General features: G+C 43.0%; 3 protein-coding genes across 14 annotated transcripts in view; 2 read left to right on the top strand and 1 right to left on the bottom strand.

Moving 5' to 3' along the window:
* LOC125746704 (dual specificity protein phosphatase 26-like) lies at positions 1–13,178 on the bottom strand. 9 transcript variants are annotated; one of them, XM_049021034.1, is made up of 7 exons: positions 13,163–13,177; positions 12,846–12,927; positions 12,059–12,261; positions 11,585–11,796; positions 6,995–10,336; positions 6,803–6,850; positions 1–1,964 (listed from the first exon to the last, which is right to left on the bottom strand). In XM_049021034.1, exons 3-5 carry the CDS (start codon positions 12,235–12,237, stop codon positions 10,137–10,139), a joined length of 591 nt encoding a protein of 196 aa, XP_048876991.1. In that variant the 5' UTR covers positions 12,238–12,261; positions 12,846–12,927; positions 13,163–13,177; the 3' UTR covers positions 1–1,964; positions 6,803–6,850; positions 6,995–10,136. The 9 variants fall into 9 exon arrangements, with proteins under 9 accessions (XP_048876991.1, XP_048876992.1, XP_048876993.1 ...); XM_049021035.1 differs by lacking the exon at positions 13,163–13,177 and adding an exon at positions 13,140–13,162; XM_049021036.1 differs by lacking the exon at positions 12,846–12,927 and having other exon boundaries at positions 13,163–13,178.
* Positions 13,179–14,347: 1,169 nt separating this feature from the next.
* On the top strand, positions 14,348–16,703 carry LOC125746222 (U6 snRNA-associated Sm-like protein LSm1). 2 transcript variants are annotated; one of them, XM_049019972.1, is made up of 4 exons: positions 14,348–14,562; positions 15,127–15,195; positions 15,443–15,558; positions 16,144–16,703. In XM_049019972.1, the coding sequence occupies exons 1-4, from the start codon at positions 14,517–14,519 to the stop codon at positions 16,312–16,314; spliced, it is 402 nt and encodes a 133-aa protein (XP_048875929.1). In that variant the 5' UTR covers positions 14,348–14,516; the 3' UTR covers positions 16,315–16,703. The 2 variants fall into 2 exon arrangements, with proteins under 2 accessions (XP_048875929.1, XP_048875930.1); XM_049019973.1 differs by lacking the exon at positions 15,127–15,195.
* A 1,530-nt stretch (positions 16,704–18,233) lies between these two features.
* The window catches only part of LOC125746272 (G protein-coupled receptor kinase 5-like), a 34,900-nt gene continuing 28,311 nt past the window's right edge, over positions 18,234–24,822 (top strand). The window contains exons 1-2 of one of the 3 annotated variants that reach the window (XM_049020057.1): positions 18,234–18,844; positions 18,936–18,994. In XM_049020057.1, coding sequence (XP_048876014.1) covers positions 18,943–18,994 — 52 coding nt within the window. In that variant the 5' untranslated portion in view covers positions 18,234–18,844; positions 18,936–18,942. Of the gene's footprint in view, positions 18,995–24,822 lie in introns of all 3 variants that reach the window. The other 2 variants (XM_049020056.1, XM_049020058.1) reach the window with 2 other exon arrangements.

The following is a 24,822-nucleotide window of genomic DNA, read 5'->3' as shown; positions in this document are numbered from 1 at the left end:
GCTGGTGCTACATAGAACATCTTTATTGGAACACACAGCTTTGAGCAGTACATTTATTTCAAAGAAAGCATTTTAAAATGCAACAACACCGTGAGTAGTAAGAGTTCAGTGAAGAAATAGGCAAAAATCTGAAATATATTTAAGGCATCATAATCACCTACATTGTTTCCAAATACTTTCACATGTTCTGGTGATACAAAAATAACAATCAGTACAAATAATTCAAGTATTCCTGCTGAAGGTTTTTTGTTTAAAACAAGTTGGTACTAATGTAGAAACAGATTGCTCAAGATTCTATGCCAAGAAGGTGCAAAAAGCCAATGGTCTACGACACCATATCTATACGCAAAAACCACAGAACGCCACCGAGTCGCATGTGAATCCCGCGTAACGATCCGCGTCCCACTTAGTCGAGCTAAGCTGAAATCCCTTTTACACGTTTTTTTTTGTGTAGTTATCCAGCACCTCATCTGTATTTGACCAATTAGTTGTTTCCCGAAACCAACAGCGCCAACTAGAGGCTGAAAGACAACCTGCATGTTTGTAAAATTAAACAAAAATACTCCACAAAAATACTTTCATCTTCAGTGTTTGTTAAATTAAAGCATGCCTCTTTTTTTTTTTTTGATGACATCTAGAGTCTGGTGAGACAGGTGTGAATTAAGATCAATGTGCTTGAAATCACATCAATATATTCTAATCCTGGAAAGCTGCCTTGACGATCTACATTCTCGGCACGTTGGCAGAGTGAGTAGCACAGTCCCCAGTGCCTCTGGCAGGCATTTCAGCCATCCTATGTTGTCTTTCTGCAGTTTTGCCTAATTTTCCATTTACAGATTCCAGACACAGTTGTGCACACAGCGCCCCCTGCTGGTTCAAATCTGCCGATTCCAAGCCTTGTCCTTTATGACAAGGCATGAGTCCCACGAAGGGATGTTTTTGGCCTGTTCCTGCCTTGAAATGACATAACCTTTCACGTTCAGCTCTACGCAAGATCAAATCATCTCTTAAAAAGGTAACATCAAGGCATCTATATTAAAAAAGTGTTACCCATAAGGCCATTGAATAAGCGATAAAAATTATTAATAACAGGAAGATCAAACTTGAGGGCCCTGGAAAAGAGCCTCTGATCTCACATACAGGCAAATCCCATTTGTTAGAGTATGTTGGTTTTGTCTTTCGGAGGCTGAAATTCAATTTTATGATTGTTCAGCAGGGTCCTTGGCATTGGACAGCGTATAGCACCTAAGCTGTATATATATGTGTGCGTGTGTGTGTGTGTATGTATATATACACACACAGACACACACACACACACACTACAGACATACACACTGGTAAGCATACAATATGATAGCTATTCACTAGAAAAGATACTGCAAACACAACTGACTTAATAATACAACACAATTCACATTAATACACAGGCAATAGAAACACAGATCTCTAGCTGGTCACGTCCTATATAGGATGGACTCAAACTGACGACCTTCTGGTGTTTTTGCTTAAAGATGCATATGTTTAAATTTCAGTTTAAAGGTTTTAGAGAATCAAGTTACGCTTGCGTTGAACTAGCAATTACTCTAGGTGTTCAGAGAGCTGCTGTTGTTAACTGTGCTGAGAATGACATATAAACCGAGATTCTTAGGCAACTTAGAAGAAACACAATCTGAAATTAAACAAGCGTGACTTGTGTCGCTAAGGGGTGGAAAATGTCCAGAAACCTCCCATTCCATGGGAAGTTAAGCTGGGAATCCTAAATGTCCAGAAACCTCCCATTCCATGGGAAGTTAAGCTGGGGATCCTAAATGTCCAGAAACCTCCCATTCCATGGGAAGTTAAGCTGGGGATCCTAAATGTCCAGAAACCTCCCATTCCATGGGAAGTTAAGCTGGGGATCCTAAATGTCCAGAAACCTCCCATTCCATGGGAAGTTAAGCTGGGGATCCTAAATGTCCAGAAACCTCCCATTCCATGGGAAGTTAAGCTGGGGATCCTGAAAATATTCCAAGTTGGAAACCTTCCATGGGAATTAACGAGGATATATGGGAATTAACGGGAAAATTCCCAGAGTTTCGCAACCCTAGGCATAAACGGATTTCACTTTTGGTCAGCAAACTTGGAACATATAAAAATAAACCATAACAAATACTCGGCGCTTCAATTTAACCTTGCAGTGAGAGTACAGTGGAACCCAAACAATATTATTCTCACTGAAGGGTGATGAACTAAAAATGACTGATCTTGAGAGGACGCTTTTACGGGACACACTGATAAGCTCAAAGGAAGTGCACTGTGAAAACACTGACCTGAGAAATCCTCAACGTCACATAACGATGCTCCCATACCAAAGTAAAATTGTTTTCAAATTTTATATATATAAAAAAATAGTAGACATTCGGGTAACAACATCTCAGTTGTTGCAGAAGGATTAACCCATTTTTGTTGCTATTAATATTAAATGAACTTCTTAGATATGCATAATTTGATCCCGACCTGTAAACAGGGAACCGCTATGCGGATACTGAGTCTATCCCTGTCCTTCCCAGGAAGATTTCACTCGGAGTATCACCTAGCTGACTGAGACGCATGAGCTTGACGCGGACAATCATTAGCAGTGAGCACATTCTACTAACGCTCAAGGGACCTTCAGCAGACAATGAAAGGAGCAAATCAGTTTCTATGCTATGATAAGCAAACAGAGTCCTTTTTCTTGCTCATAGACCTCGTCTCCTATGACGGTTCGAAACTTGTGTGAGACTTGGCCAGGGGGTACATTTCACAAGTGGTTTACAGTAATAAGGCTTAATGATCGGCTGAGTCAGTGATGGGAGACATCTATGCGCAAGGGCCGTACTTGTGAACTGACCTGCTGTAGATTATGTGCGCTGTCGGATACTCGTGAACCTTAATGCAACATAAACAAGGACGCATGCCAGCCTCCAAACATACAGCTGACAGGAAAAACACAGCATGTGGGCGACAGGTGTGAGTCTTGCGCGGGAGCAGCCTGGCACTGCCGCAGGAGCAGCCTGGCACTGCCGCAGGAGCAGCCTGGCACTGCCGCAGGAGCGCAGCGGATGTGACGAGACGCAATGTGGCATTTTGGTGACGACTTCCTGTCAAGAACAAGAGTCACAGAGACTCTCTCCTTTTCAATCCTCACTCTATCAAGCTGAAATGTCTCTTAGCAAAGACTTGCGGTCCTAAGGAGACAGCACTTAGCTTGAGTTTACATTTGATTGGGTAGTGGTAATGAGAGCTATTTATTATAGTGTAAGACAATTTTTATCTGTTGTACAGATTTGCTTCCTCTTTCTGTTTGGCAAACAAACCCTTCTTACAGGACATGCAAGCTGAAAGTATTATAGAATATACCGTCTTCTTTCAATGTTTTTTTTTTTTTATCCCTGGCTAGGTCTCCTTAGTGAGATCCCATCAACGGACCAGTAGAGGTTCTTTGAAATACCACTAAGATTAACACGTCAACATTCCACAAAGCTGAGAGCACAATCACAGGCTAATGATCTACCCAACACCAACAGCACATCTATTTACAGTCTGCTACATCTCACTGGAGTTGGTCAGCTACACAATAGTTAACCACTCAATGCTACAAAATTACTTTGATATCTATGAGAAACCAACAAGGTACAGAAGGGAAAATCACACAAAATCACAAGAGAAACACTGAGACACCCAGCTGACCCGCCTACTCAGTAAGTGAGAGACGTTCACTTGAGCCAATCTCCACTGCGCTTTCTTCTCCTCTAAGCCAGACGGTCCTGTTGTGGGACAGGCTTCATTTATTAACTAAGCTTGAATAGTTTATTTAGCTACAAATGAAACACTCCAGCGTGAATGTTCTCCACGAGGAGACTATGCTTCAGTTAGTGACCATTCCCTGCATCCATGGTGGGAGATGATGTCACTGAGCAGTCAGGCAGCAGGAGGAAGTTGACACTGTGGAAAGATACAATTAAAGCTGTTTGCTGTAGTTACATTTCCTGCAGAAGTACCCTGAAATCCTTCCATCTTCCAAATGCTTGTCCTGGTCAAGGTCATTGGCACGGGGGGGGGGGGGGGGGGGGGGGGGCGGGGGCGGGGGGAGTTCAAGTTTATCTCAGGCAGGATATGGCAGAAGAGAGAGGTACTCTGGATGGAACACCAGTCCATAATAGGGTACACATATACTTTCACACTACCTTGGTAATTTAGCGATGCCAATTAGCCTTATGTTTTTGGTTGGTGGGAGGAAACCTTTGTATCTAAATGAATGAAACACCCAACCTAGGTGTGAGGTAACCCTGCCACCCCCAGTACTATCTTTGGCTGTTTCATCTGGCTGTATGAAAAGATCAGACATGGGTTCGAGACTAGAGTTTGGTTTGAGGAATATAAAGTAGACTATAGTTATTGTGTATCTTCCATTCGCCAGGGCACAAGTTCCAGAGCAATTGTACAAGTGTCAGGTGACTCCAGTTCATTGTTAAAACAGCCCTATGAGTCAATTTAAAATTAGTACAGGAACTGCATTCTTGTCACCAGCCAAACATTTTTACCTTTCTTGACTATGTTCCATCTGGGCTGTTCACTCTGGCTTAAAACAGCATGTCCAGGATATGGGAGAACCCAGCCAATTAGATAGACAGCTACATCACCGGCATCTACTGCCATCTACTGCCATCTACTGCCATCTACTGCATCAATCGCACACTTCAGAAGAACTGCATATTAAGGACAGTATTGCTTTAACTGCATTTTGGCTTGATATTTAGCAAAGCCACAAACGAAACCGTTTATGATTTGTCGCTAATTATAGCATCTGTAAACAACAACAACAAAATGTCTGGAGACCACGTTTTGCAATAATAACTCCACCTACATTTAAGTTCGGCACCCAAATGAACGATTTAATGCTCTATTCAGTGAGCACGAGCTGCCATCTGCCATCGGTGGTCACCAGGAGCACTGCAGGCACAGACTTACTTGTAAGACTTGAAGCTAAATGAGTGTCCATTTCATGGATGACCTCTGCAAAGAAACAAATGAACAAACAATGGCAAGGCGAAGTGAGAGAGCTGGTGCTACATAGAACATCTTTATTGGAACACACAGCTTTGAGCAGTACATTTATTTCAAAGAAAGCATTTTAAAATGCAACAACACCGTGAGTAGTAAGAGTTCAGTGAAGAAATAGGCAAAAATCTGAAATATATTTAAGGCATCATAATCACCTACATTGTTTCCAAATACTTTCACATGTTCTGGTGATACAAAAATAACAATCAGTACAAATAATTCAAGTATTCCTGCTGAAGGTTTTTTGTTTAAAACAAGTTGGTACTAATGTAGAAACAGATTGCTCAAGATTCTATGCCAAGAAGGTGCAAAAAGCCAATGGTCTACGACACCATATCTATACGCAAAAACCACAGAACGCCACCGAGTCGCATGTGAATCCCGCGTAACGATCCGCGTCCCACTTAGTCGAGCTAAGCTGAAATCCCTTTTACACGTTTTTTTTGTGTAGTTATCCAGCACCTCATCTGTATTTGACCAATTAGTTGTTTCCCGAAACCAACAGCGCCAACTAGAGGCTGAAAGACAACCTGCATGTTTGTAAAATTAAACAAAAATACTCCACAAAAATACTTTCATCTTCAGTGTTTGTTAAATTAAAGCATGCCTCTTTTTTTTTTTTGATGACATCTAGAGTCTGGTGAGACAGGTGTGAATTAAGATCAATGTGCTTGAAATCACATCAATATATTCTAATCCTGGAAAGCTGCCTTGACGATCTACATTCTCGGCACGTTGGCAGAGTGAGTAGCACAGTCCCCAGTGCCTCTGGCAGGCATTTCAGCCATCCTATGTTGTCTTTCTGCAGTTTTGCCTAATTTTCCATTTACAGATTCCAGACACAGTTGTGCACACAGCGCCCCCTGCTGGTTCAAATCTGCCGATTCCAAGCCTTGTCCTTTATGACAAGGCATGAGTCCCACGAAGGGATGTTTTTGGCCTGTTCCTGCCTTGAAATGACATAACCTTTCACGTTCAGCTCTACGCAAGATCAAATCATCTCTTAAAAAGGTAACATCAAGGCATCTATATTAAAAAAGTGTTACCCATAAGGCCATTGAATAAGCGATAAAAATTATTAATAACAGGAAGATCAAACTTGAGGGCCCTGGAAAAGAGCCTCTGATCTCACATACAGGCAAATCCCATTTGTTAGAGTATGTTGGTTTTGTCTTTCGGAGGCTGAAATTCAATTTTATGATTGTTCAGCAGGGTCCTTGGCATTGGACAGCGTATAGCACCTAAGCTGTATATATATGTGTGCGTGTGTGTGTGTGTATGTATATATACACACACAGACACACACACACACACACTACAGACATACACACTGGTAAGCATACAATATGATAGCTATTCACTAGAAAAGATACTGCAAACACAACTGACTTAATAATACAACACAATTCACATTAATACACAGGCAATAGAAACACAGATCTCTAGCTGGTCACGTCCTATATAGGATGGACTCAAACTGACGACCTTCTGGTGTTTTTGCTTAAAGATGCATATGTTTAAATTTCAGTTTAAAGGTTTTAGAGAATCAAGTTACGCTTGCGTTGAACTAGCAATTACTCTAGGTGTTCAGAGAGCTGCTGTTGTTAACTGTGCTGAGAATGACATATAAACCGAGATTCTTAGGCAACTTAGAAGAAACACAATCTGAAATTAAACAAGCGTGACTTGTGTCGCTAAGGGGTGGAAAATGTCCAGAAACCTCCCATTCCATGGGAAGTTAAGCTGGGAATCCTAAATGTCCAGAAACCTCCCATTCCATGGGAAGTTAAGCTGGGGATCCTAAATGTCCAGAAACCTCCCATTCCATGGGAAGTTAAGCTGGGGATCCTAAATGTCCAGAAACCTCCCATTCCATGGGAAGTTAAGCTGGGGATCCTAAATGTCCAGAAACCTCCCATTCCATGGGAAGTTAAGCTGGGGATCCTAAATGTCCAGAAACCTCCCATTCCATGGGAAGTTAAGCTGGGGATCCTGAAAATATTCCAAGTTGGAAACCTTCCATGGGAATTAACGAGGATATATGGGAATTAACGGGAAAATTCCCAGAGTTTCGCAACCCTAGGCATAAACGGATTTCACTTTTGGTCAGCAAACTTGGAACATATAAAAATAAACCATAACAAATACTCGGCGCTTCAATTTAACCTTGCAGTGAGAGTACAGTGGAACCCAAACAATATTATTCTCACTGAAGGGTGATGAACTAAAAATGACTGATCTTGAGAGGACGCTTTTACGGGACACACTGATAAGCTCAAAGGAAGTGCACTGTGAAAACACTGACCTGAGAAATCCTCAACGTCACATAACGATGCTCCCATACCAAAGTAAAATTGTTTTCAAATTTTATATATATAAAAAAATAGTAGACATTCGGGTAACAACATCTCAGTTGTTGCAGAAGGATTAACCCATTTTTGTTGCTATTAATATTAAATGAACTTCTTAGATATGCATAATTTGATCCCGACCTGTAAACAGGGAACCGCTATGCGGATACTGAGTCTATCCCTGTCCTTCCCAGGAAGATTTCACTCGGAGTATCACCTAGCTGACTGAGACGCATGAGCTTGACGCGGACAATCATTAGCAGTGAGCACATTCTACTAACGCTCAAGGGACCTTCAGCAGACAATGAAAGGAGCAAATCAGTTTCTATGCTATGATAAGCAAACAGAGTCCTTTTTCTTGCTCATAGACCTCGTCTCCTATGACGGTTCGAAACTTGTGTGAGACTTGGCCAGGGGGTACATTTCACAAGTGGTTTACAGTAATAAGGCTTAATGATCGGCTGAGTCAGTGATGGGAGACATCTATGCGCAAGGGCCGTACTTGTGAACTGACCTGCTGTAGATTATGTGCGCTGTCGGATACTCGTGAACCTTAATGCAACATAAACAAGGACGCATGCCAGCCTCCAAACATACAGCTGACAGGAAAAACACAGCATGTGGGCGACAGGTGTGAGTCTTGCGCGGGAGCAGCCTGGCACTGCCGCAGGAGCAGCCTGGCACTGCCGCAGGAGCAGCCTGGCACTGCCGCAGGAGCGCAGCGGATGTGACGAGACGCAATGTGGCATTTTGGTGACGACTTCCTGTCAAGAACAAGAGTCACAGAGACTCTCTCCTTTTCAATCCTCACTCTATCAAGCTGAAATGTCTCTTAGCAAAGACTTGCGGTCCTAAGGAGACAGCACTTAGCTTGAGTTTACATTTGATTGGGTAGTGGTAATGAGAGCTATTTATTATAGTGTAAGACAATTTTTATCTGTTGTACAGATTTGCTTCCTCTTTCTGTTTGGCAAACAAACCCTTCTTACAGGACATGCAAGCTGAAAGTATTATAGAATATACCGTCTTCTTTCAATGTTTTTTTTTTTTTATCCCTGGCTAGGTCTCCTTAGTGAGATCCCATCAACGGACCAGTAGAGGTTCTTTGAAATACCACTAAGATTAACACGTCAACATTCCACAAAGCTGAGAGCACAATCACAGGCTAATGATCTACCCAACACCAACAGCACATCTATTTACAGTCTGCTACATCTCACTGGAGTTGGTCAGCTACACAATAGTTAACCACTCAATGCTACAAAATTACTTTGATATCTATGAGAAACCAACAAGGTACAGAAGGGAAAATCACACAAAATCACAAGAGAAACACTGAGACACCCAGCTGAAGGTACTTGAGGTAAATCATGCGCTCAGATCACATGGTGTAACTTTCTCTTCAAAGGAGCTACAGTCATCCCACACTTTCATTGTTGGAGTCGCAGAATTATTCCAAGGTGCATCCACATGGTCCATTGCAGCGGACTCTTGGACAAACACTCCGATAACTGAGGATACAATGCCTTCTTCTCGGAGAAGCAGCTCCAGAATCTACAAGCTGATCCTATTCCTGTTAAGCACAGTCTTCAGTTTCCCTGGCAGTCATGAGCTTAATAAAATCACCTTCAACAAATCTATTACTACATACATGTCTTTTGTTCATCCACTGGTTTTTCAGCATCCACTGGCTTTTCAGCTGAATCCAGTACTCCACAGAAGAGACCACTCGTTCAAAAATGACACTGGACCCATTAACCATAACTAACAACTGACCAGCAGGCACGCAATGCTAGGTATATATGGGGTCTTGGCTGACAGTGTGCAGAAGAGCAAACTGACAATGTACCTACTCGGTGTGTGAACTAATATCATGTTATGTTTTCACTACACTAATACTACACTGTAGTATTAATGCCCAGCTGTACAAATGATGTAAATTGTAGGTTTCTTTGGATTAAGGCCTTGGCTATGTGACGTCAAAACAAACTAAAGATTGAATTAAGTTATTAATCTGTGTGCTTGTAGAAGATGCTCCCTACAGAAATGAAAGACCAAGGCGACTGACCAAAAGTTAAGTTCACCAACACAAATACACTCCTTACTACTTAAGTTTAACACCCTGAGGTCCCAAGATGCATAACAGTTAAAATTACTCCCCTCATAATGAGACTAAGACACTAGTCAGATGAAAACTCCTGTAAGCTGAATGTCCATCTCGGTTTGGGTACTTAAAAGGCTGAGTCATGACTTGTATTATTCCTGTGATTTAAGAAGTAGAAATCATTTTAATCACCATCCAGATACTACATTGGTTTTTCGACATAATGACATCTTTCTAGTCTGATGAATTGTTTGAGTGCATAACAAGGCCTGTATAGTATAGTTCTCAAGAACAGATGAATTCAGCAGTGTGACACACTGAAACATCTCACAGGCTGAAGGCTACGAGCCGAGCATTTGCGTGTCTGCTGGGAAGAGCTGCATAACCAGCCCTGTAACACCCCGGAGTCTCTCTCGTTGTTGTCTAACAGGATGGCGGATTCGGTAAAAGGCTCTTTGGACTGTAAGAGGTTCTACAGACATGTTTATAAGGGCGGATCGGGCGGCACCTCTGCAAATTGGAGACGATGTGTCTTTGAGAGGTGTTGAAAGGCTGGTGCTTTTCTACCATCTTGGGGCCCATGCATCTCACCCAAAGCCCTAGACCTTGCGACTGGCTCTCAGGATGCTGTCCAGCCCGCTGAGCTGCCGCAGAAATCCACGGTTGGGCACCACCCCGCGATGACCTTTCACCGTCTTGATCGCCTCCACCAGGGTCATGTTCTGCCGGATCATCAGGTAGGCCAGCACCAGTGTAGCAGAGCGACTTACACCCACGGCACAGTGAACCAGGATCTTCCCTGTAGAGCCCAAAGACAGAGAATCATCTCAAACAGGTTGCTGACCTGCTCGGCCCAAATCAGTTAACGAGTTCTTTACACTGGAAGATGGATCTACATGCCAAATTATGTCGGTGAGAAGCCAAGAGTCATATTTCCCATAAGTCTGTGTGGGAACCTTTCAATCTCAGGTTTTAAGATTTTTTTATTTACTTATATGGCTCTTAACAACCCATTTATATCCGCGAGCTTTTGGCACACTCTGCAAACGGCACCCTCAGGTGTTCAGATCGGGGTCTCCTAGTCATGCCTGGGCCCAGGTTTGAGAGCAGGGCTAGCAGACCTTTTGCGTTTGCTGCCTGAAGGCTGGTGGAACAACCTGCCCATGGACATTAGATTAGTCAACAGTGTGGCTTCTTTTAAATGGCACCTGAAACCTTATGTACAGACAGGCTTTATGGTCATGGTTCAATATCTTTGGTTTAGTTTCTGAGAAGCACTTTGTGACACGTGTTCTAGAAAGGTGTTGTACAAATAAACGGCTTACCTAGCTAGCTGAGTTTGAGTCGAACAGACTGTGAAGCAATCGACTGATGTACATGAAATATATATTTTTTAAGAATTCTGACGATAGTTTTAACCCCATAAAGAAGGGTTACAAGTTTTGTGTTTATCATTTTTTTCAGAAACTAGAATATTTTCAGTTAATTTATCGACTGTGTTTGTCTTTGCTGGTTTGGAAGAATTACAGCTATATTAAAGAGGGTTGTGTACAAAAAGTACTTCCCATCCCTTTCTGCAAAAAAGAATCGCACCCTGGGCCTGTATTCAACCTAATTCTACACACCTTTAGTATAGCGAGTCTATAATTTAGACATTTCAAATTGTAGTCCTTTTTCACATTGAATTTCCATTAATCTATCTGCCTCCTCTATATAAGAGTTCTTGTTTTGAAGTACATAATTCATACAGTTTATAGTTCAATTATATAGCCTCTTTTCCTGTGCAGGGTGGCAGGGACAGAGCAATACAGGAAATAACCCAGGATAGGATGCCAAGCTGTCATTCTCACACCATTCACACCTATGGAGAATCTGGAAACTACAATTCATATATCTGGAGGGAAACCAGAGTACCCAGGGGAAACCCCGCGATTAATGACGCGGGAAGAAAATGCAAACAGAACAAGGGTGGGAACCCGAAACCTGATATCACGAGGTGTGAGCAATCCATGATGAATTTGGTTTTAATCTTGCAAAGCACACGTACCTCCACTGCAGAGGGCTTTGTGTATGAACTCAGCTGCAGGGTAAAAGTTAACACTCATGTCAAACGTGGGAGAGTCGTGAGCTTCGATGCCCTGGTAGGTGATGCGCATGCCGTCGTAGTACTCCGCACCGGCCCGCCACCTGCTGTGCGCGCAGTTCAGGATGTGCGTGATGCCCAGTCTGGATAATTCGCGACGGTCGGCTGCGATGTCCCTGCAAACGTCACACAGATCATTATTTCACTCACTCTCCTCCCCCCCACATGCATTTCATCCCGTTTTTTTTTTCTTGGCAAGATAATATTAAAGGAAAACATTAAATAGGGAAGCGTTGTTACGATTTGATTAGTTAACCTACGTTTATTACATTTTACAACAGACACAACTGCAGCCTTTCCAGACCATTGCTGTCCATATTTACATTAAAAGGCAATACTACATATTATAATATAAATGAGATATAGCAATGTCCTTACTGATCTCCGATGTAGAGGTTTGGCCACACTTCGTCTGCGTGATTGCAAGCGGTCTTCCCCGTGCAAAGGAGCCGCTCAAGCTCGGCCACCGTCAGCACCGGCGAGCCCCCGTCCGCCTCCTTTCGGCTCGGGGACCTGGAGCTGCTCCGCGACCGCGAAAACCTCGACATGAACGCCATCTCTTCAGCGGGAAATGCCCACTGCTGCATTTAACGAAAAATATATAGTTAATTACATTTCGACTAAAAAGGGCAAAGCGGCGACGATCCGGCAATAAAGTCAAAAGCAAATAACGGCTGTATCCACAGGTAGCCTGCGGATAAAATCGGTCTATGTAATTAATTATTTGATTCTTAAATGATGTATAATCTTCAAAGGCTGATCGCATAAATAACCAAAACACAGACACCCAGCTAAAACACTAGATATTGCATTTATAATACCGATAATACTTATGCACTTATGTACTTCACATTATACAGAACCTACCTCATAGCTTATAGTCTTATAGAATATACAGAGTTTACATTAATTTTGTACAGAATATGCTCTTCAAACAGCATATGCGTGTATTCTCTAATTTAATAAAATACCGAGACACGAACCGCTTTCTAGACAATTAATGTTACTCCAGCATTTGGCAGTATCGTCAGCTATGAAAGCAGATTCCAGAAATTCCAACCAAACATCGCTTCGTGCATCACGACACAAACGAAAGCGGGATATTTTCTGATTTATGCTTATTTTACAATAAAATACTGCTGTTGTGCTCTCCTACCCCTGGTACCTGCGATGCTTAAATCCGTGGATGCCCTCACTTCTGGGACGAATATTCCAGCACCCGTCAAGAAGCCATGTTTCTGCCCTGCCTCCATGTCGAAGGGGCGATTTAAATCAGCGGGCAAGAAGGGGGATATCGATTCTCTTATATCGTAATATAATCAATACGGTAATAACAACAAAATGCCTTACCGGCTAAAATAACGTGTCGACGTATTTTATTTAATCTATTCATACAGAATTACGCAAAAGGGACACACATAAAGCTTAAATTCAACCCAAACGCGTTATCATGAATTACCTTGGCAAAACACAACAACTCACCTACGCAGCATTAGTTACACTCTCAAAACACGACACGACACGACACGGTGGCACTATCATAATTGAAATATATCGTAAATATGGGAACCTGGGGTAGTGATATTTTATAATAATAATAATAATAATGATTATTATTATTATTTTTTTAGCTGTTATTATTGTTATTATTATTATTATTGTTATTATTATGGTTCCAGCACTTCACAATGGCCATTAATACGTAATATAAAAGGGACAGTGTGACATTTTGTCAGGGGGTCAGAAATGCCAGGTACGTTTAGAGATTACTTTTTAAATGAGCACATTAGTGGGAGTTGTAATCTAAACTAGCTTAATTGACTATTTATCACCTCGCGTTTATTTTATATGATTACACATACTTTTTGATGCCACAATCGACTAATTAACACCACCACCCCCCCCCCCACACTCTGAAATGCTTACAACGTGGAATCAATTAGAAAAATGCTGGCAAATGCTGACGCAACTGAAAAATAATAAAATCCTCAAATTCTGTCAGCGATTAAGTGTAGTCGGGGTGGAAGCAACAGCGCTTCTTAAATTACGGGAAGAACAATTAGTAGCAGGGCCTGACCTCCGCTCATCATCACCCAAAGGCATATATTTGTGTTTTATAGACTCCATTAGATGACCTTAGGCCCATTTTCCAGAGAGTAGTTTATTGATTGAAATGCATTACCTGTGTTCTTGAATGCGGTTAACGTTTGAGTTACAATGATGAAGTTACATAACGTGATAACGCCCTGTACCTTTAAAGAGCAAACGATGAGTCTCTATTTTTATAATCTAATATATTTTGTAATTTACTTGATTTACTCAGTGAATAAATCTACACCTGAACAGGCACGAGTAACAAATCACAACTCACGGGTCATCTCGATTTAGGCGCAAGCCTCATGAAAAGTTAAATATCTTGTAGGTCTCAGGTATTCAAAATAATACTTCTGTGGCATTGCCTTGCTCCATAATAAAACATAATAAGTGTGACACGGACTCTCAATTAGAAATTGTTTTATGACAAACTGGCATTTTTGAGAAATAAACTTTACATTTTGATCGTGCGCAACGTCGTACGCATTTGTGTAATTTCTCGTCCATTCGTTTAGCATATTTACGGTGCGCCCGTAAAGGTTTAACTCAATATTTTAGCAGTTAATCGGTTTGTTTACGTAGACGTGCGTCTCACCTGTGACCTAAGAAGAGTTAAAAGGATAAGAAGTGTTACCCTCTTCCTTTGTATTTGCAGTCAACATTTGAAACGATTCATGGTCTACCAGTGAAGACATCTGTGTGAAATATAATTACAAATTAGTTGAAAATCAATGGTAACGAGATGAATTATATGCCTGGGACTGCGAGCCTCATTGAGGATATTGATAGTAAGTCTAATGGGTGTCTTGTAACATTGCCGAATTAACGCCACGGACGGCTCAATTTAAAAACTTCGATTATTGTGCGTTTTTTTACCACTTCTCTACTTTATCATGTGGTATTGCAAGCATTTCCGTGTAATGAAGAGACGCAGCATCTCAAAACATTGCGCACCGACAGAAGGCGCGTCATGCCTCAAATGACAAACAATAGCTTCTTGTTCGTGAATCTGAACAAACATTTATTTTTATCTTTCAAGGTAACTACACCATGTGCTCATTGCACGTTTACGATTTCATTTAACCTGGTGAGAACCGTTTGACCTCGAATGAGTCACACAGTAGGCTACTACTTTTTGAATTAGTCTTAGTTAAGTGATTCGGAAATGTAAAATCTTTACCAAACACAGAGACGTCAGGTAATATTAGCTCAGGGGAAAAGGCGCATAAGGTGGAGACTGACCTTTCTCTTTGTAAGGCGCACATATTCATATGTATACGAAACACATCACTGACATTTTAGGACTTGTACAGTCAGTTTAGTGCATTGAGTTGGCTTGTTACAATTTCCAGAAAAACACCTTGTCCTTCTCCGTGATGGAAGAACATTGATTGGATTCCTTAGAAGCATAGATCAGTTTGGTACGTACGTAGACTTTCTGACACTCCCTGCACTTGAACACAATTAACTAGGCTACAATGACTGTTATAAATCCAAATTTCAAACATATTAATTTTCATCATATTTTCTTTTGAGGACATTTTGTATGTGTTATTTTGAAAATTGGGTTAGAAATTGTTGGTAAGACCAACTAGCAAATGTGATCGTGATAAAGAAAATGAGCGGTCTAATTGCTATGACGCAATCTTCTTTTGTGTTTCGTTGCAGCCAATCTAGTTCTGCATGAAACCGTGGAACGTATCCACGTTGGCAAGAAGTATGGGGACATTCCCAGAGGAATATTCATTATCAGGGGGGAAAATGTCGTCCTGCTTGGGGAAATTGTATGTGTCCTACTGCAATATCAATTAATTACATTACTAGATATCGGCAATAGTGCAATGTTATAGATTTTTTTATTGTTACCGATAGGCTATATTTTTGTCTAATAGCTAATACTGATATGCTCTGAGCCTCTCGCCGACCTGGGGGCTGCCAGGGCAGATTAGCAGAATGACGTTACATCATCGTTTACGTTGTGGAAAACAAAAGACTGATCATTCGCGGCCTTGAACTGGCCATCTGGGCATTTTCCTGGTGGGCTGATTGGTTTCTGGGTGGCAAAATTTTGGTAGGCCTGTCTGGGCAAAAGTCCAGAGCCGATTATTAAACCTTACCCAGCCCTAATCCGCACGCATACCAGGTGATACCAATATGTTTAGCGATATATCATGTGCTATATAGCGATGTATTTTTGCTTAAGAAAATCATTAAATAGTATAATTTAGCAGACAGTTGGTGTGTTTTACAGTTGGAAAGGAACAAAGTATAGAAGCACAACTATGTTATACAAGGACTTGAAATTCTTGTGTCCGAGATGCCATGCATCTTCCCACATGAGAATCTTTGAACTTGTACCGTCTTCTCAGGACCTGGAGAAGGAAAGTGACACAGTGCTGCAGCCAGTGTCCATTGAGGAGATCTTGGAGGACCAGAGATGCCAGCAACAAGCAAAGCAAGAAGCAGAAAGGATGAAGCTGCAGGTCCTGAAGGAGCGGGGTCTGTTTGTCCCCAGAGCAGACACACTGGATGAATACTGAGTAATTAAGCCTGTTGGTGATTATGAGCACAACTGCTCATTATTTTGCCATCTTGATTTTGTAATCCTGAATTTGACCTTTAAGAGATTATATCTTCTGTAGTCAGATGGGGTAATAGAAGACAAAAAAAAACTCTTGACTCTCCCAGCAAGTAGCTACGAGAACTGCTTGTCCAACAGCATTCTAGCTTAAGTATATTTAAAAGCATTTGTTTTATTGCATTTCATTGGACAGGGAAACAACATGAGAGCCTTATTTTTGATGCTGTATTTTATTTTCCATGTAACTGTTTTATGCTGTGTAAGGATAGAGTGCCTTTGATGTCAATGCAGCGAGATTGTTTTTCATAAGGTATTTTTGTTCAAATAAAAAAAATTGCTGTTGCAGTATTTTTGAGCATGTTATTACCGAGTATGTTTTGAATTCAGACATTCAAAACATGGTTAAGGTGTGGTTTGCCCTGAAGAGACATAGGTATCCCTTTAAATATTATGTTATTCATAAACACAAGTAATTTTTTGTTGTGGCCTGTATGACCAAATCCAGAGCTTTTGTACATAAGCAGTAATTCCTAACGTTATTAAATTATTTATTGGTACACAGGCTGACAAATGTAAGCTGAAGTCTGTCAAAGTGTTCCTGCTGTCAGCCTGTAGTACAACTGAACAGCAGTGACCAACTTTGGGCTGATGCCGAGAGTGCAGGACGGACTCACTGATAATTAGCAGAAAATATTTAGCATAATTTCAGTGCGAAAAATCTGTCACAAATTTCAAACAGGCAGCATCTTTACGATCCGTGAACGACTCGGTGAAAATATTCCTGCTCAGTCTTGTGTGGTTTTGTTCATGTGTGGATTGTTTGAGAATAACAATTAACTCACTTTTTTTCGATAGGTGGCGCCAGAATCTTACGTGCATCGGGCTTTGGGGGCAAACCAAGCCGTAATTGTAAATTTAAGCTTCCATGACAGAAAACGATGAGAAAAGGCAGATTGTCTACTAGAAGTTGACCAAACACTGCATTCCTCTTAATTCACTTCCAATTTTACATATCTATCAACACCGTAGCTAACCGGTTTGCTCTGGTTTTTTGTCTCGGTGCTTTGGTTCTTTGTGCAGTTTAAAAATATGCTGTTAGGCGACTCTAAATCAGTTTCCTGAGTTTGTGATTGATTCATTGTCAGTGAGCGTGGTTAATAAAATACTGTTTGTAAAATCTGGTTCAAATTTGTAGAGATTTAGGTCGCGACAATGACCAAACCACTGCTCCGCGGTGTATGTGAGTGTGCCCCGAAATGAGCTGGCATCCCATACAGGGTTCGTCCTGTCCTGTTCCTTGTGTCTCCATGACCCTGCACTGGATACGTGATTGAGAGCTGGATGTACATACAGTCTTCTACTTGCAGAGGATTTTTGAATTATTTAGTAACTTCTTTGTTTCCCAATGATGTATAGAATTAACAGCACCATTTCCTGACCTATTCCACAAACATTGTGTGGATTTCTAAATTGTTTTCCATTAAATTGGTTGTTTCCTCACAGAGCATGCATTACATCTGAAATTGTGTGTTACTATCATTTAATTGTACATGTTTTCCCTCTTTAATGTTCATACAACCATTGCTCTTAATGGTTGTGGACTTCAAGAAAAACGGTTATTTACCTAATACAACAGCAGCCGTAGTACTGTTTTTTACATTTAAAACATTACATCCTGTTCTGCTTCCACTTCGAAAATAGAACTTTCTCTACATATGTTCACAACGCAGCAGCCATGGTAACACCTACGATCACTCCTCCATCATTTGGTTTCCACTTTCAGCCCCTAACAGATGGTTCCGACAGCTAGACATTCCTGCTCTCCCCGCGTCCGTAAGTTAGGGCCACCAGCGGGTAACGCCTCCGACAGCCTGCGTTACAGCGGCGGGGTGAAACGCACCACCTCCCCTCGCTACGCCCCCATTTATACCGAAGAAGCATAGGAGGAAAAACAGATGACGGGTGGGCTATATGCTCTATCCTTCCCCATAAAACAATACCTGCCTGATGCGTTTCTTAATCTCACCAGATCCACAGGGAAGCCGCTCTGGAAAACAGTCAAGACCACCCCCCTCCCTAAGGGAAAAAAACCTGCATTGATTGCGCACCGGGAGGGGGAGCATATAGCTAGTCTGAAAGGCGAGATCTTACTTCCCAACTCCGTAGTCCTGAGGTTTTTGCAATCCACCCAGCTTGATGCATTTCTAGAAACACACAGATCTATGTTTATATCTGGGAAAAAAATGTAAAGGCTCCCGCTTACATGGACGGCTTTTATCTTCAGAGACTGATGGCATCCGCCGGCGGATCACGCTCCAAAGCCTGCCGTGTTTTCTCGCTGGAAAATGTCCCCCCCCCAAAGAAATGTTGGGAAACGACGGCATGAAGTGTGAGCGCAACACGGGGGATTCTCCGATAACCTGCCCGCCGATCCTCCGCATTTAAGCAAGAACGGGAGATCATTCGAACCCGTATTGCATCGCCGAACAGTGAGTAACAGCCTGGGATACGACCCTGATCAAGTCTCTTTTCTTTTTATTATTTTTTTATTTCTTTGCGATTCACCTTTATACCATCCAGAATATTCATGGAGCTGGAGAACATTGTGGCAAACACGGTACTACTGAAAGCAAGAGAAGGTAAGACATTACAGTACAGCCCCTTATGAAATGAAACCGTTAGCCACATTATTTATATATAATATATGTATATATATATATATAATGTATATATATTTACACCCACACACACACACACACACATACACACACACACACACACACACACACAGACGTTTAATTAAATAAGTGCAGCTTCATTAAATGTATCTGTTCTGAAACGTAAACGATCCCAGCCCGTAATGTTGATTCCTACGACGGAAAGCCATGGAGCAGCGTGCTGATGTACCCTCGCCTGCTTACTTACAGTCGCCGATCGCCGCAGCGCACAGGCCTGTTTTGGTGCCTTATTCATTTTCATGTTTGTCAGTCCTGACATGCTTATATGCTATATAATATACGAGCTTCCCCTTTTCCGTTTAGCAAAGCAAAGTTATTAGCACTTATTACTCCTTCCCCCCCCCCCCCCCCAATGTGGATCTTTCGCTTCTGTTGAAATAGAGGTCATCCGTGCAAAAGCATTAGCTCATTAAAACCACTGTAACAAGCCATATGGCGCAATGACATAGTAATAATATCGCCACTGTAAAAGCAGATTTTAATATCAGGGTATAATGAGGAATTCTTAGACTGGAAATTGAACTGCGTTGGTTTTGGGATGTAGTACCTTATCTAAATTGCTGAAAATTTGACTTGAGACCAGGTCGCAACTTTGCTCTTCCTTGTTTATATCTGCGAGTGTGTCTGTGTCTCACCTGTGTATGCAGAAGGGTAGGAGAGAAGAGATGTGTGTTACTGAAAAAAGGAAAACCTTTTCAAGGTTCATTAACAGGTTGGCAGACGCCAGTAGCACCAAATTGCTGTTGTGCACTTGAAATACTCGCCGGCTTATGCGTGGAAAGGAAACGCGGGCGCTAAAGATGAGTTCGGTGAAAGGGGTTTATTCTTCTGAGAAAGCGCAGGGCGCCTGTCAGGCTCCGTGTCGTGCTTCGCATGGTGCCATCTGCCCACAGCGGCCACACTGTTTAACGGTGACGCATGAGAGGGTTTCGACCCAAAATCGTTCCAGGGACAGCGGGGCAATATTCTGATGAGGTCCTGATGAGCCGCCCGAATGGGGATGACAGGAACATGTGGAGGATGCCTCATCCACCGGCTTGCGGTTTCGTTTTAAAGTAGCTTGCGTGTCTAATAGAGGGAGCTACATTGATTTTCGAGGACTTCAAAACCACCAACTTGTTAATGCCTCCCACAATAATGGCGGGTTGCCATTACCGGGTGATCTTTGGAGGATTCTTTTGCATATCCTCCAACAGAAGTACTAGTTCCAGAAATAGCAGGAGTAACAATAGCTACACAACTGTGAAAGTCAAGGCTGAGGGCAGGGCCGGCAGAGGTGCTGAGAGGCTTGGTTAACCTGGGAATCATTTGGTACAGGAAGTTCAGACTCTGGGCTCTCTGGGCACGTCTGTGCCTCTTAACAGCCCAAAGAAAACACAAAGACCTCACAATGCGTCCTCATCAAGCATAGGAAACCAAATAAAGAACAGACTTTTATGTGATATATTTGCGTTTTTTTTAATTCTTGTAACCAGGGTTACCGATAGAGATTTTGGGCCCTGTGAAAGTGTATCATTTTGGACCCTCAACCCAGACCAATTTAATAATGTTTGAAAAGTTTTGGGGCCCCTGACTGACAGGGGCCCATGGAATTGCTAACCCCCCCCCCCATGGTTTTTTTTAGTGCCCTTTTTTTCTGAACCAAATTTGAAAGAATTAGCATTTTGTTTAATAAGCAGATATATGACATATTTAGGTTTTTTAATGTGTCAGTGGAAAGATGCTAAGAAAGGTTAGGGGGGCCCTGCTAAAACGAAGAGGTGAAATGGTCACTTCGGACACGTGCAATCTGTCGCTGACAGCTGGGGATGGCTGGGCTGGGTGGGTAGGTTGGGGGGGAGGAAATGGTTGTAGCTGAAGGAGGATGTTACCAGGGCCTGGAAGCGTGGTTGTGCATGGAGGCTTAATGGACATAGAGCATAGATGGATTCAGGATCCAGGGGGTCTGTTGCATAGCTGACCGTTTTCGGGTATCTCATAGATACTGCATAACAAGCAGGAGCTAAAACAGTGACAACTGAGCTCATGCTTGATATTTTCAATTGGCAACACTTCAAAAGTCTGGATTTTGGCTGCTTTACTGAATCACCAGGAATGTACTATGAGGAAGCAGGGACTTGCTGTATTTCCGTGGTGGTCAGAGGACCACGTAGGATGTGGACTTTTTAGTGACCTTCAACAGCTTAGCCTCTGCAGTCTGCTGCTGGTCTATAGGACTGCACACACTATTTGTTAGCAGTCTGCTGCTGGTCTATAGGACTGCACACACTATTTGTTAGCAGTCTGCTGCTGGTCTATAGGACTGCACACATCATTTGTTAGCAGTCTGCTGCTGGTCTATAGGACTGCACACATCATTTGTTAGCAGTCTGCTGCTGGTCTATAGGACTGCACACACCATTTGTTGGCAGTCTGCTGCTGGTCTATAGGACTGCACACACTATTTGTTAGCAGTCTGCTGCTGGTCTATAGGACTGCACACACTGTTTGTTGGCAGTCTGCTGCTGGTCTATAGGACTGCACACACCATTTGTTAGCAGGCTGCTGCTGGTCTATAGGACTGCACACACCATTTGTTGGCAGTCTGCTGCTGGTCTATAGGACTGCACACACCGTTTGTTGGCAGTCTGCTGCTGGTCTATAGGACTGCACACACCATTTGTTAGCAGGCTGCTGCTGGTCTAGAGGACTGCACACACCATTTGTTAGCAGGCTGCTGCTGGTCTATAGGACTGCACACATCATTTGTTAGCAGTCTGCTGCTGGTCTATAGGACTGCACACACTGTTTGTTGGCAGTCTGCTGCTGGTCTATAGGACTGCACACACCATTTGTTGGCAGTCTGCTGCTGGTCTATAGGACTGCACACACCATTTGTTAGCAGGCTGCTGCTGGTCTATAGGACTGCACACACCATTTGTTAGCAGGCTGCTGCTGGTCTATAGGACTGCACACACCATTTGTTAGCAGGCTGCTGCTGGTCTATAGGACTGCACACACCATTTGTTAGCAGGCTAGCCCCCAGCAGCCCTGGTGGGACAGTGAGGAATAGCCAGCTTTGTCATGCTCCATCTGTGGTGTGGGATTGTGGGCCATGCTGGGTAGGTGGTGATGGGTAATGTAGTGTTTTTGGTCTGGTGGGTGTGCCTGTGGTTTGGGGCCTTAATAGGGGATCTCTAGACTGTGCCACACAGTCTCTGAGTGAGAAGAGAGTCTACCAAAAGGAGGGGTCACCTTCAAAGCCGGAGTCTCCTGGACTGGTGTGTGGGGGGGGGCAGCTGTGAAATCGGGCGTCTCTGAGCATCTGCCGTCTCATATCCTGTGACAAGGTGTGTTAAACAAGCGCGCAATGTGTCAGAAACACCTGTTAGGCAGAAAAACAAATTTCCTTGATGTATTTAATAACGGAAAGACTCGATGCTTAAATGTATTTACAGTAATTTATGAAGCTAGAGGTTCGCTGCTTTCACAGTCGTGTATTTCATAGTGTGACATACATCAGTGTTTTCTAACCCGGTCCTTTGGGACCCCACATCCCACATTTTTGCTTACTGGGAGGAAGCAAAAACACGGACCAGAGGACCGGGTTGGAAAACATGCACCTGTGACAATATGAGGTTGCAACAATGATTCTGCTTGTAGATAAATCCAGCCACTGCTTGTTTGAGATGCCAAACCTCAGCATACCTAAGGACGGAACCTTGTGTGAGTTAGAGATAAATGGATGAAATAGTATGTGTAATGATGGGGGGGGGGGCTAAGTCTGTGCTTATAGTCTGAAGAAAATCTAACAGTTTATCTTGGTCAGGGTCATGGGGGCAGCAGCTGCAGCCCTTCTCTGAAGAAAATGCAGAAGGCGAAAGTTTTTTAAAGTGATCAGTCATGCGGGAATCGGCCTATAATAACCTGAAAAGGATTTGATTATTTAAAAGAGCCAAATGGGACTGATTTTTCTAAGTTGCCATGGAAATCTTCCAGCATTAGCTTTCCGGTGCTGGTCTTTGAAATGTGATGTGCCAGTTTGTGGTCATGAGCTCCACTACCTTTTCATTTGTTGTTTGACTATAATCAAATACAGCAGGGGGAATTTAATAGGCGGAGTCTGGGGGATGGGATGCTCCAGTCACTGCAGCCAGACCCACATCACATGTACCCCAGTGTCCCAAGATCTGTCAAAGACTTTCCTTGGGGGTGTCCAAGGTGGCTGGCCGGGACCAATGGCAATGAAGTCGACTTTATCGCGATGGTGTTATTTACTAGACGGCATCTTTCTCAGAAGGTTCCTTGATCTCCTGGATGGTTTATGCTCATGTATCACTAAACAAAGCCAGATCCTGTTAACTCTGGTCAAATTCGGAAAGAAGCAAAGTAAGGACAACTATCTGTGTCTTTAGCTCTCCACCACATGTGCCGAGAGCGGAGTTACCGAGATGTTGCACCACTTTGACGCTGACTGTAGACATACCTGGCTTTAGCCCAGAGGGTTTATTGGCAAATTGTGATGCAGGCTCGTTGAATGTCGGCTTTAAGGAGCTTTAAGAAGCTCACACGCGGTTACCTCACTGAGTGGGACTGTTACGCGCATCACACACATCAACGCTTCAGCTTTAAAAAAACAAAACAAAAAAAACAATTAACAATAGGTCATATCTGAATTATTCAAAAACAAACAGACGTACACATGATTTTTTGCCCCCCCCCCCCCCCATGCAGTCCATGAACATTGTAAATTAGAACAGTGTTTCTCAATCTGGTTTTGGTCTGGCAGGGAGCTTGGAGGGAGGAAAAACATGCACTGTATAGCAGGAAGCTTTGAGGGCACAAAAGCATGCACTGTCTGCAGGAAGCTTGGAAGGTGCACAAACATGGACTGTCCAGCAGGGAGCTTGGAGAGTGCAAAAACATGCACTGTCTGGCAGGGAGCTTGGAGGGTGCAAAAACATGCACTGTCTGGGAGGGAGCTTGGATGGCAAGAAAACATAGTCTGTCTGGCAGGGAGGTTGGAGGGTGCAAAAACATGGACTGTCCAGCAGGGAGCTTGGAGGGTGCAAAAAACATGGACTGTCAGGGAGGGAGCTTGGAGGGTGCAAAAACATGGACTGTCCAGCAGGGAGCTTGGAGGGTGCAAAACATGCACTGTCTGGGAGGGAGCTTGGATGGCAAGAAAACATAGTCTGTCTGGCAGGGAGGTTGGAGGGTGCAAAAACATGGACTGTCCAGCAGGGAGCTTGGAGGGTGCAAAAACATGGACTGTCAGGGAGGGAGCTTGGAGGGTGCAAAAACATGGACTGTCCAGCAGGGAGCTTGGAGGGTGCAAAAACATGCACTGTCTGGGAGGGAGCTTGGAGGGTGCAAAAACATAGACTGTCCAGCAGGGAGCTTGGAGGGTGCAAAAACGTGGACTGTCCAGCAGGGAGCTTGGAGGGTGCAAAAACATGCACTGTCTGGGAGGGAGCTTGGAGGGTGCAAAAACATGCACTGTCTGGGAGGGAGCTTGGAGGGTGCAAAAACATGGACTGTCCAGTAGGGAGCTTGGAGGGTGCAAAAACATGGACTGTCCAGCAGGGAGCTTGGAGGGTGCAAAAACATGCACTGTCTGGGAGGGAGCTTGGAGGGTGCAAAAACATGGACTGTCCAGCAGGGAGCTTGGAGGGTGCAAAAACATGGACTGTCCAGCAGGGAGCTTGGAGGGTGCAAAAACATGCACTGTCTGGGAGGGAGCTTGGAGG

This window comes from Brienomyrus brachyistius, chromosome 7 (assembly GCF_023856365.1).
Source record: "Brienomyrus brachyistius isolate T26 chromosome 7, BBRACH_0.4, whole genome shotgun sequence".
Taxonomy (NCBI): domain Eukaryota; kingdom Metazoa; phylum Chordata; class Actinopteri; order Osteoglossiformes; family Mormyridae; genus Brienomyrus; species Brienomyrus brachyistius.
This window is presented reverse-complemented; position numbering and strand designations above follow the sequence as displayed.

Coding starts and splice junctions, on each gene's coding strand:
- LOC125746222 (XM_049019972.1), top strand. CDS start 14,517: ATGAATTATATGCCTGGGACTGCGAGCCTCATTGAGGATATTGATA. Junction 14,563..15,126: donor CCTCATTGAGGATATTGATA/GTAAGTCTAATG, acceptor TACAATTTCCAG/AAAAACACCTTGTCCTTCTC. Junction 15,559..16,143: donor TCGTCCTGCTTGGGGAAATT/GTATGTGTCCTA, acceptor CCGTCTTCTCAG/GACCTGGAGAAGGAAAGTGA.
- LOC125746704 (XM_049021036.1), bottom strand. CDS start 12,237: ATGGCGTTCATGTCGAGGTTTTCGCGGTCGCGGAGCAGCTCCAGGTCC. Junction 11,797..12,058: donor AACCTCTACATCGGAGATCA/GTAAGGACATTG, acceptor TGACGTTTGCAG/GGACATCGCAGCCGACCGTC. Junction 10,337..11,584: donor CAAAGCCCTCTGCAGTGGAG/GTACGTGTGCTT, acceptor TGGGCTCTACAG/GGAAGATCCTGGTTCACTGT.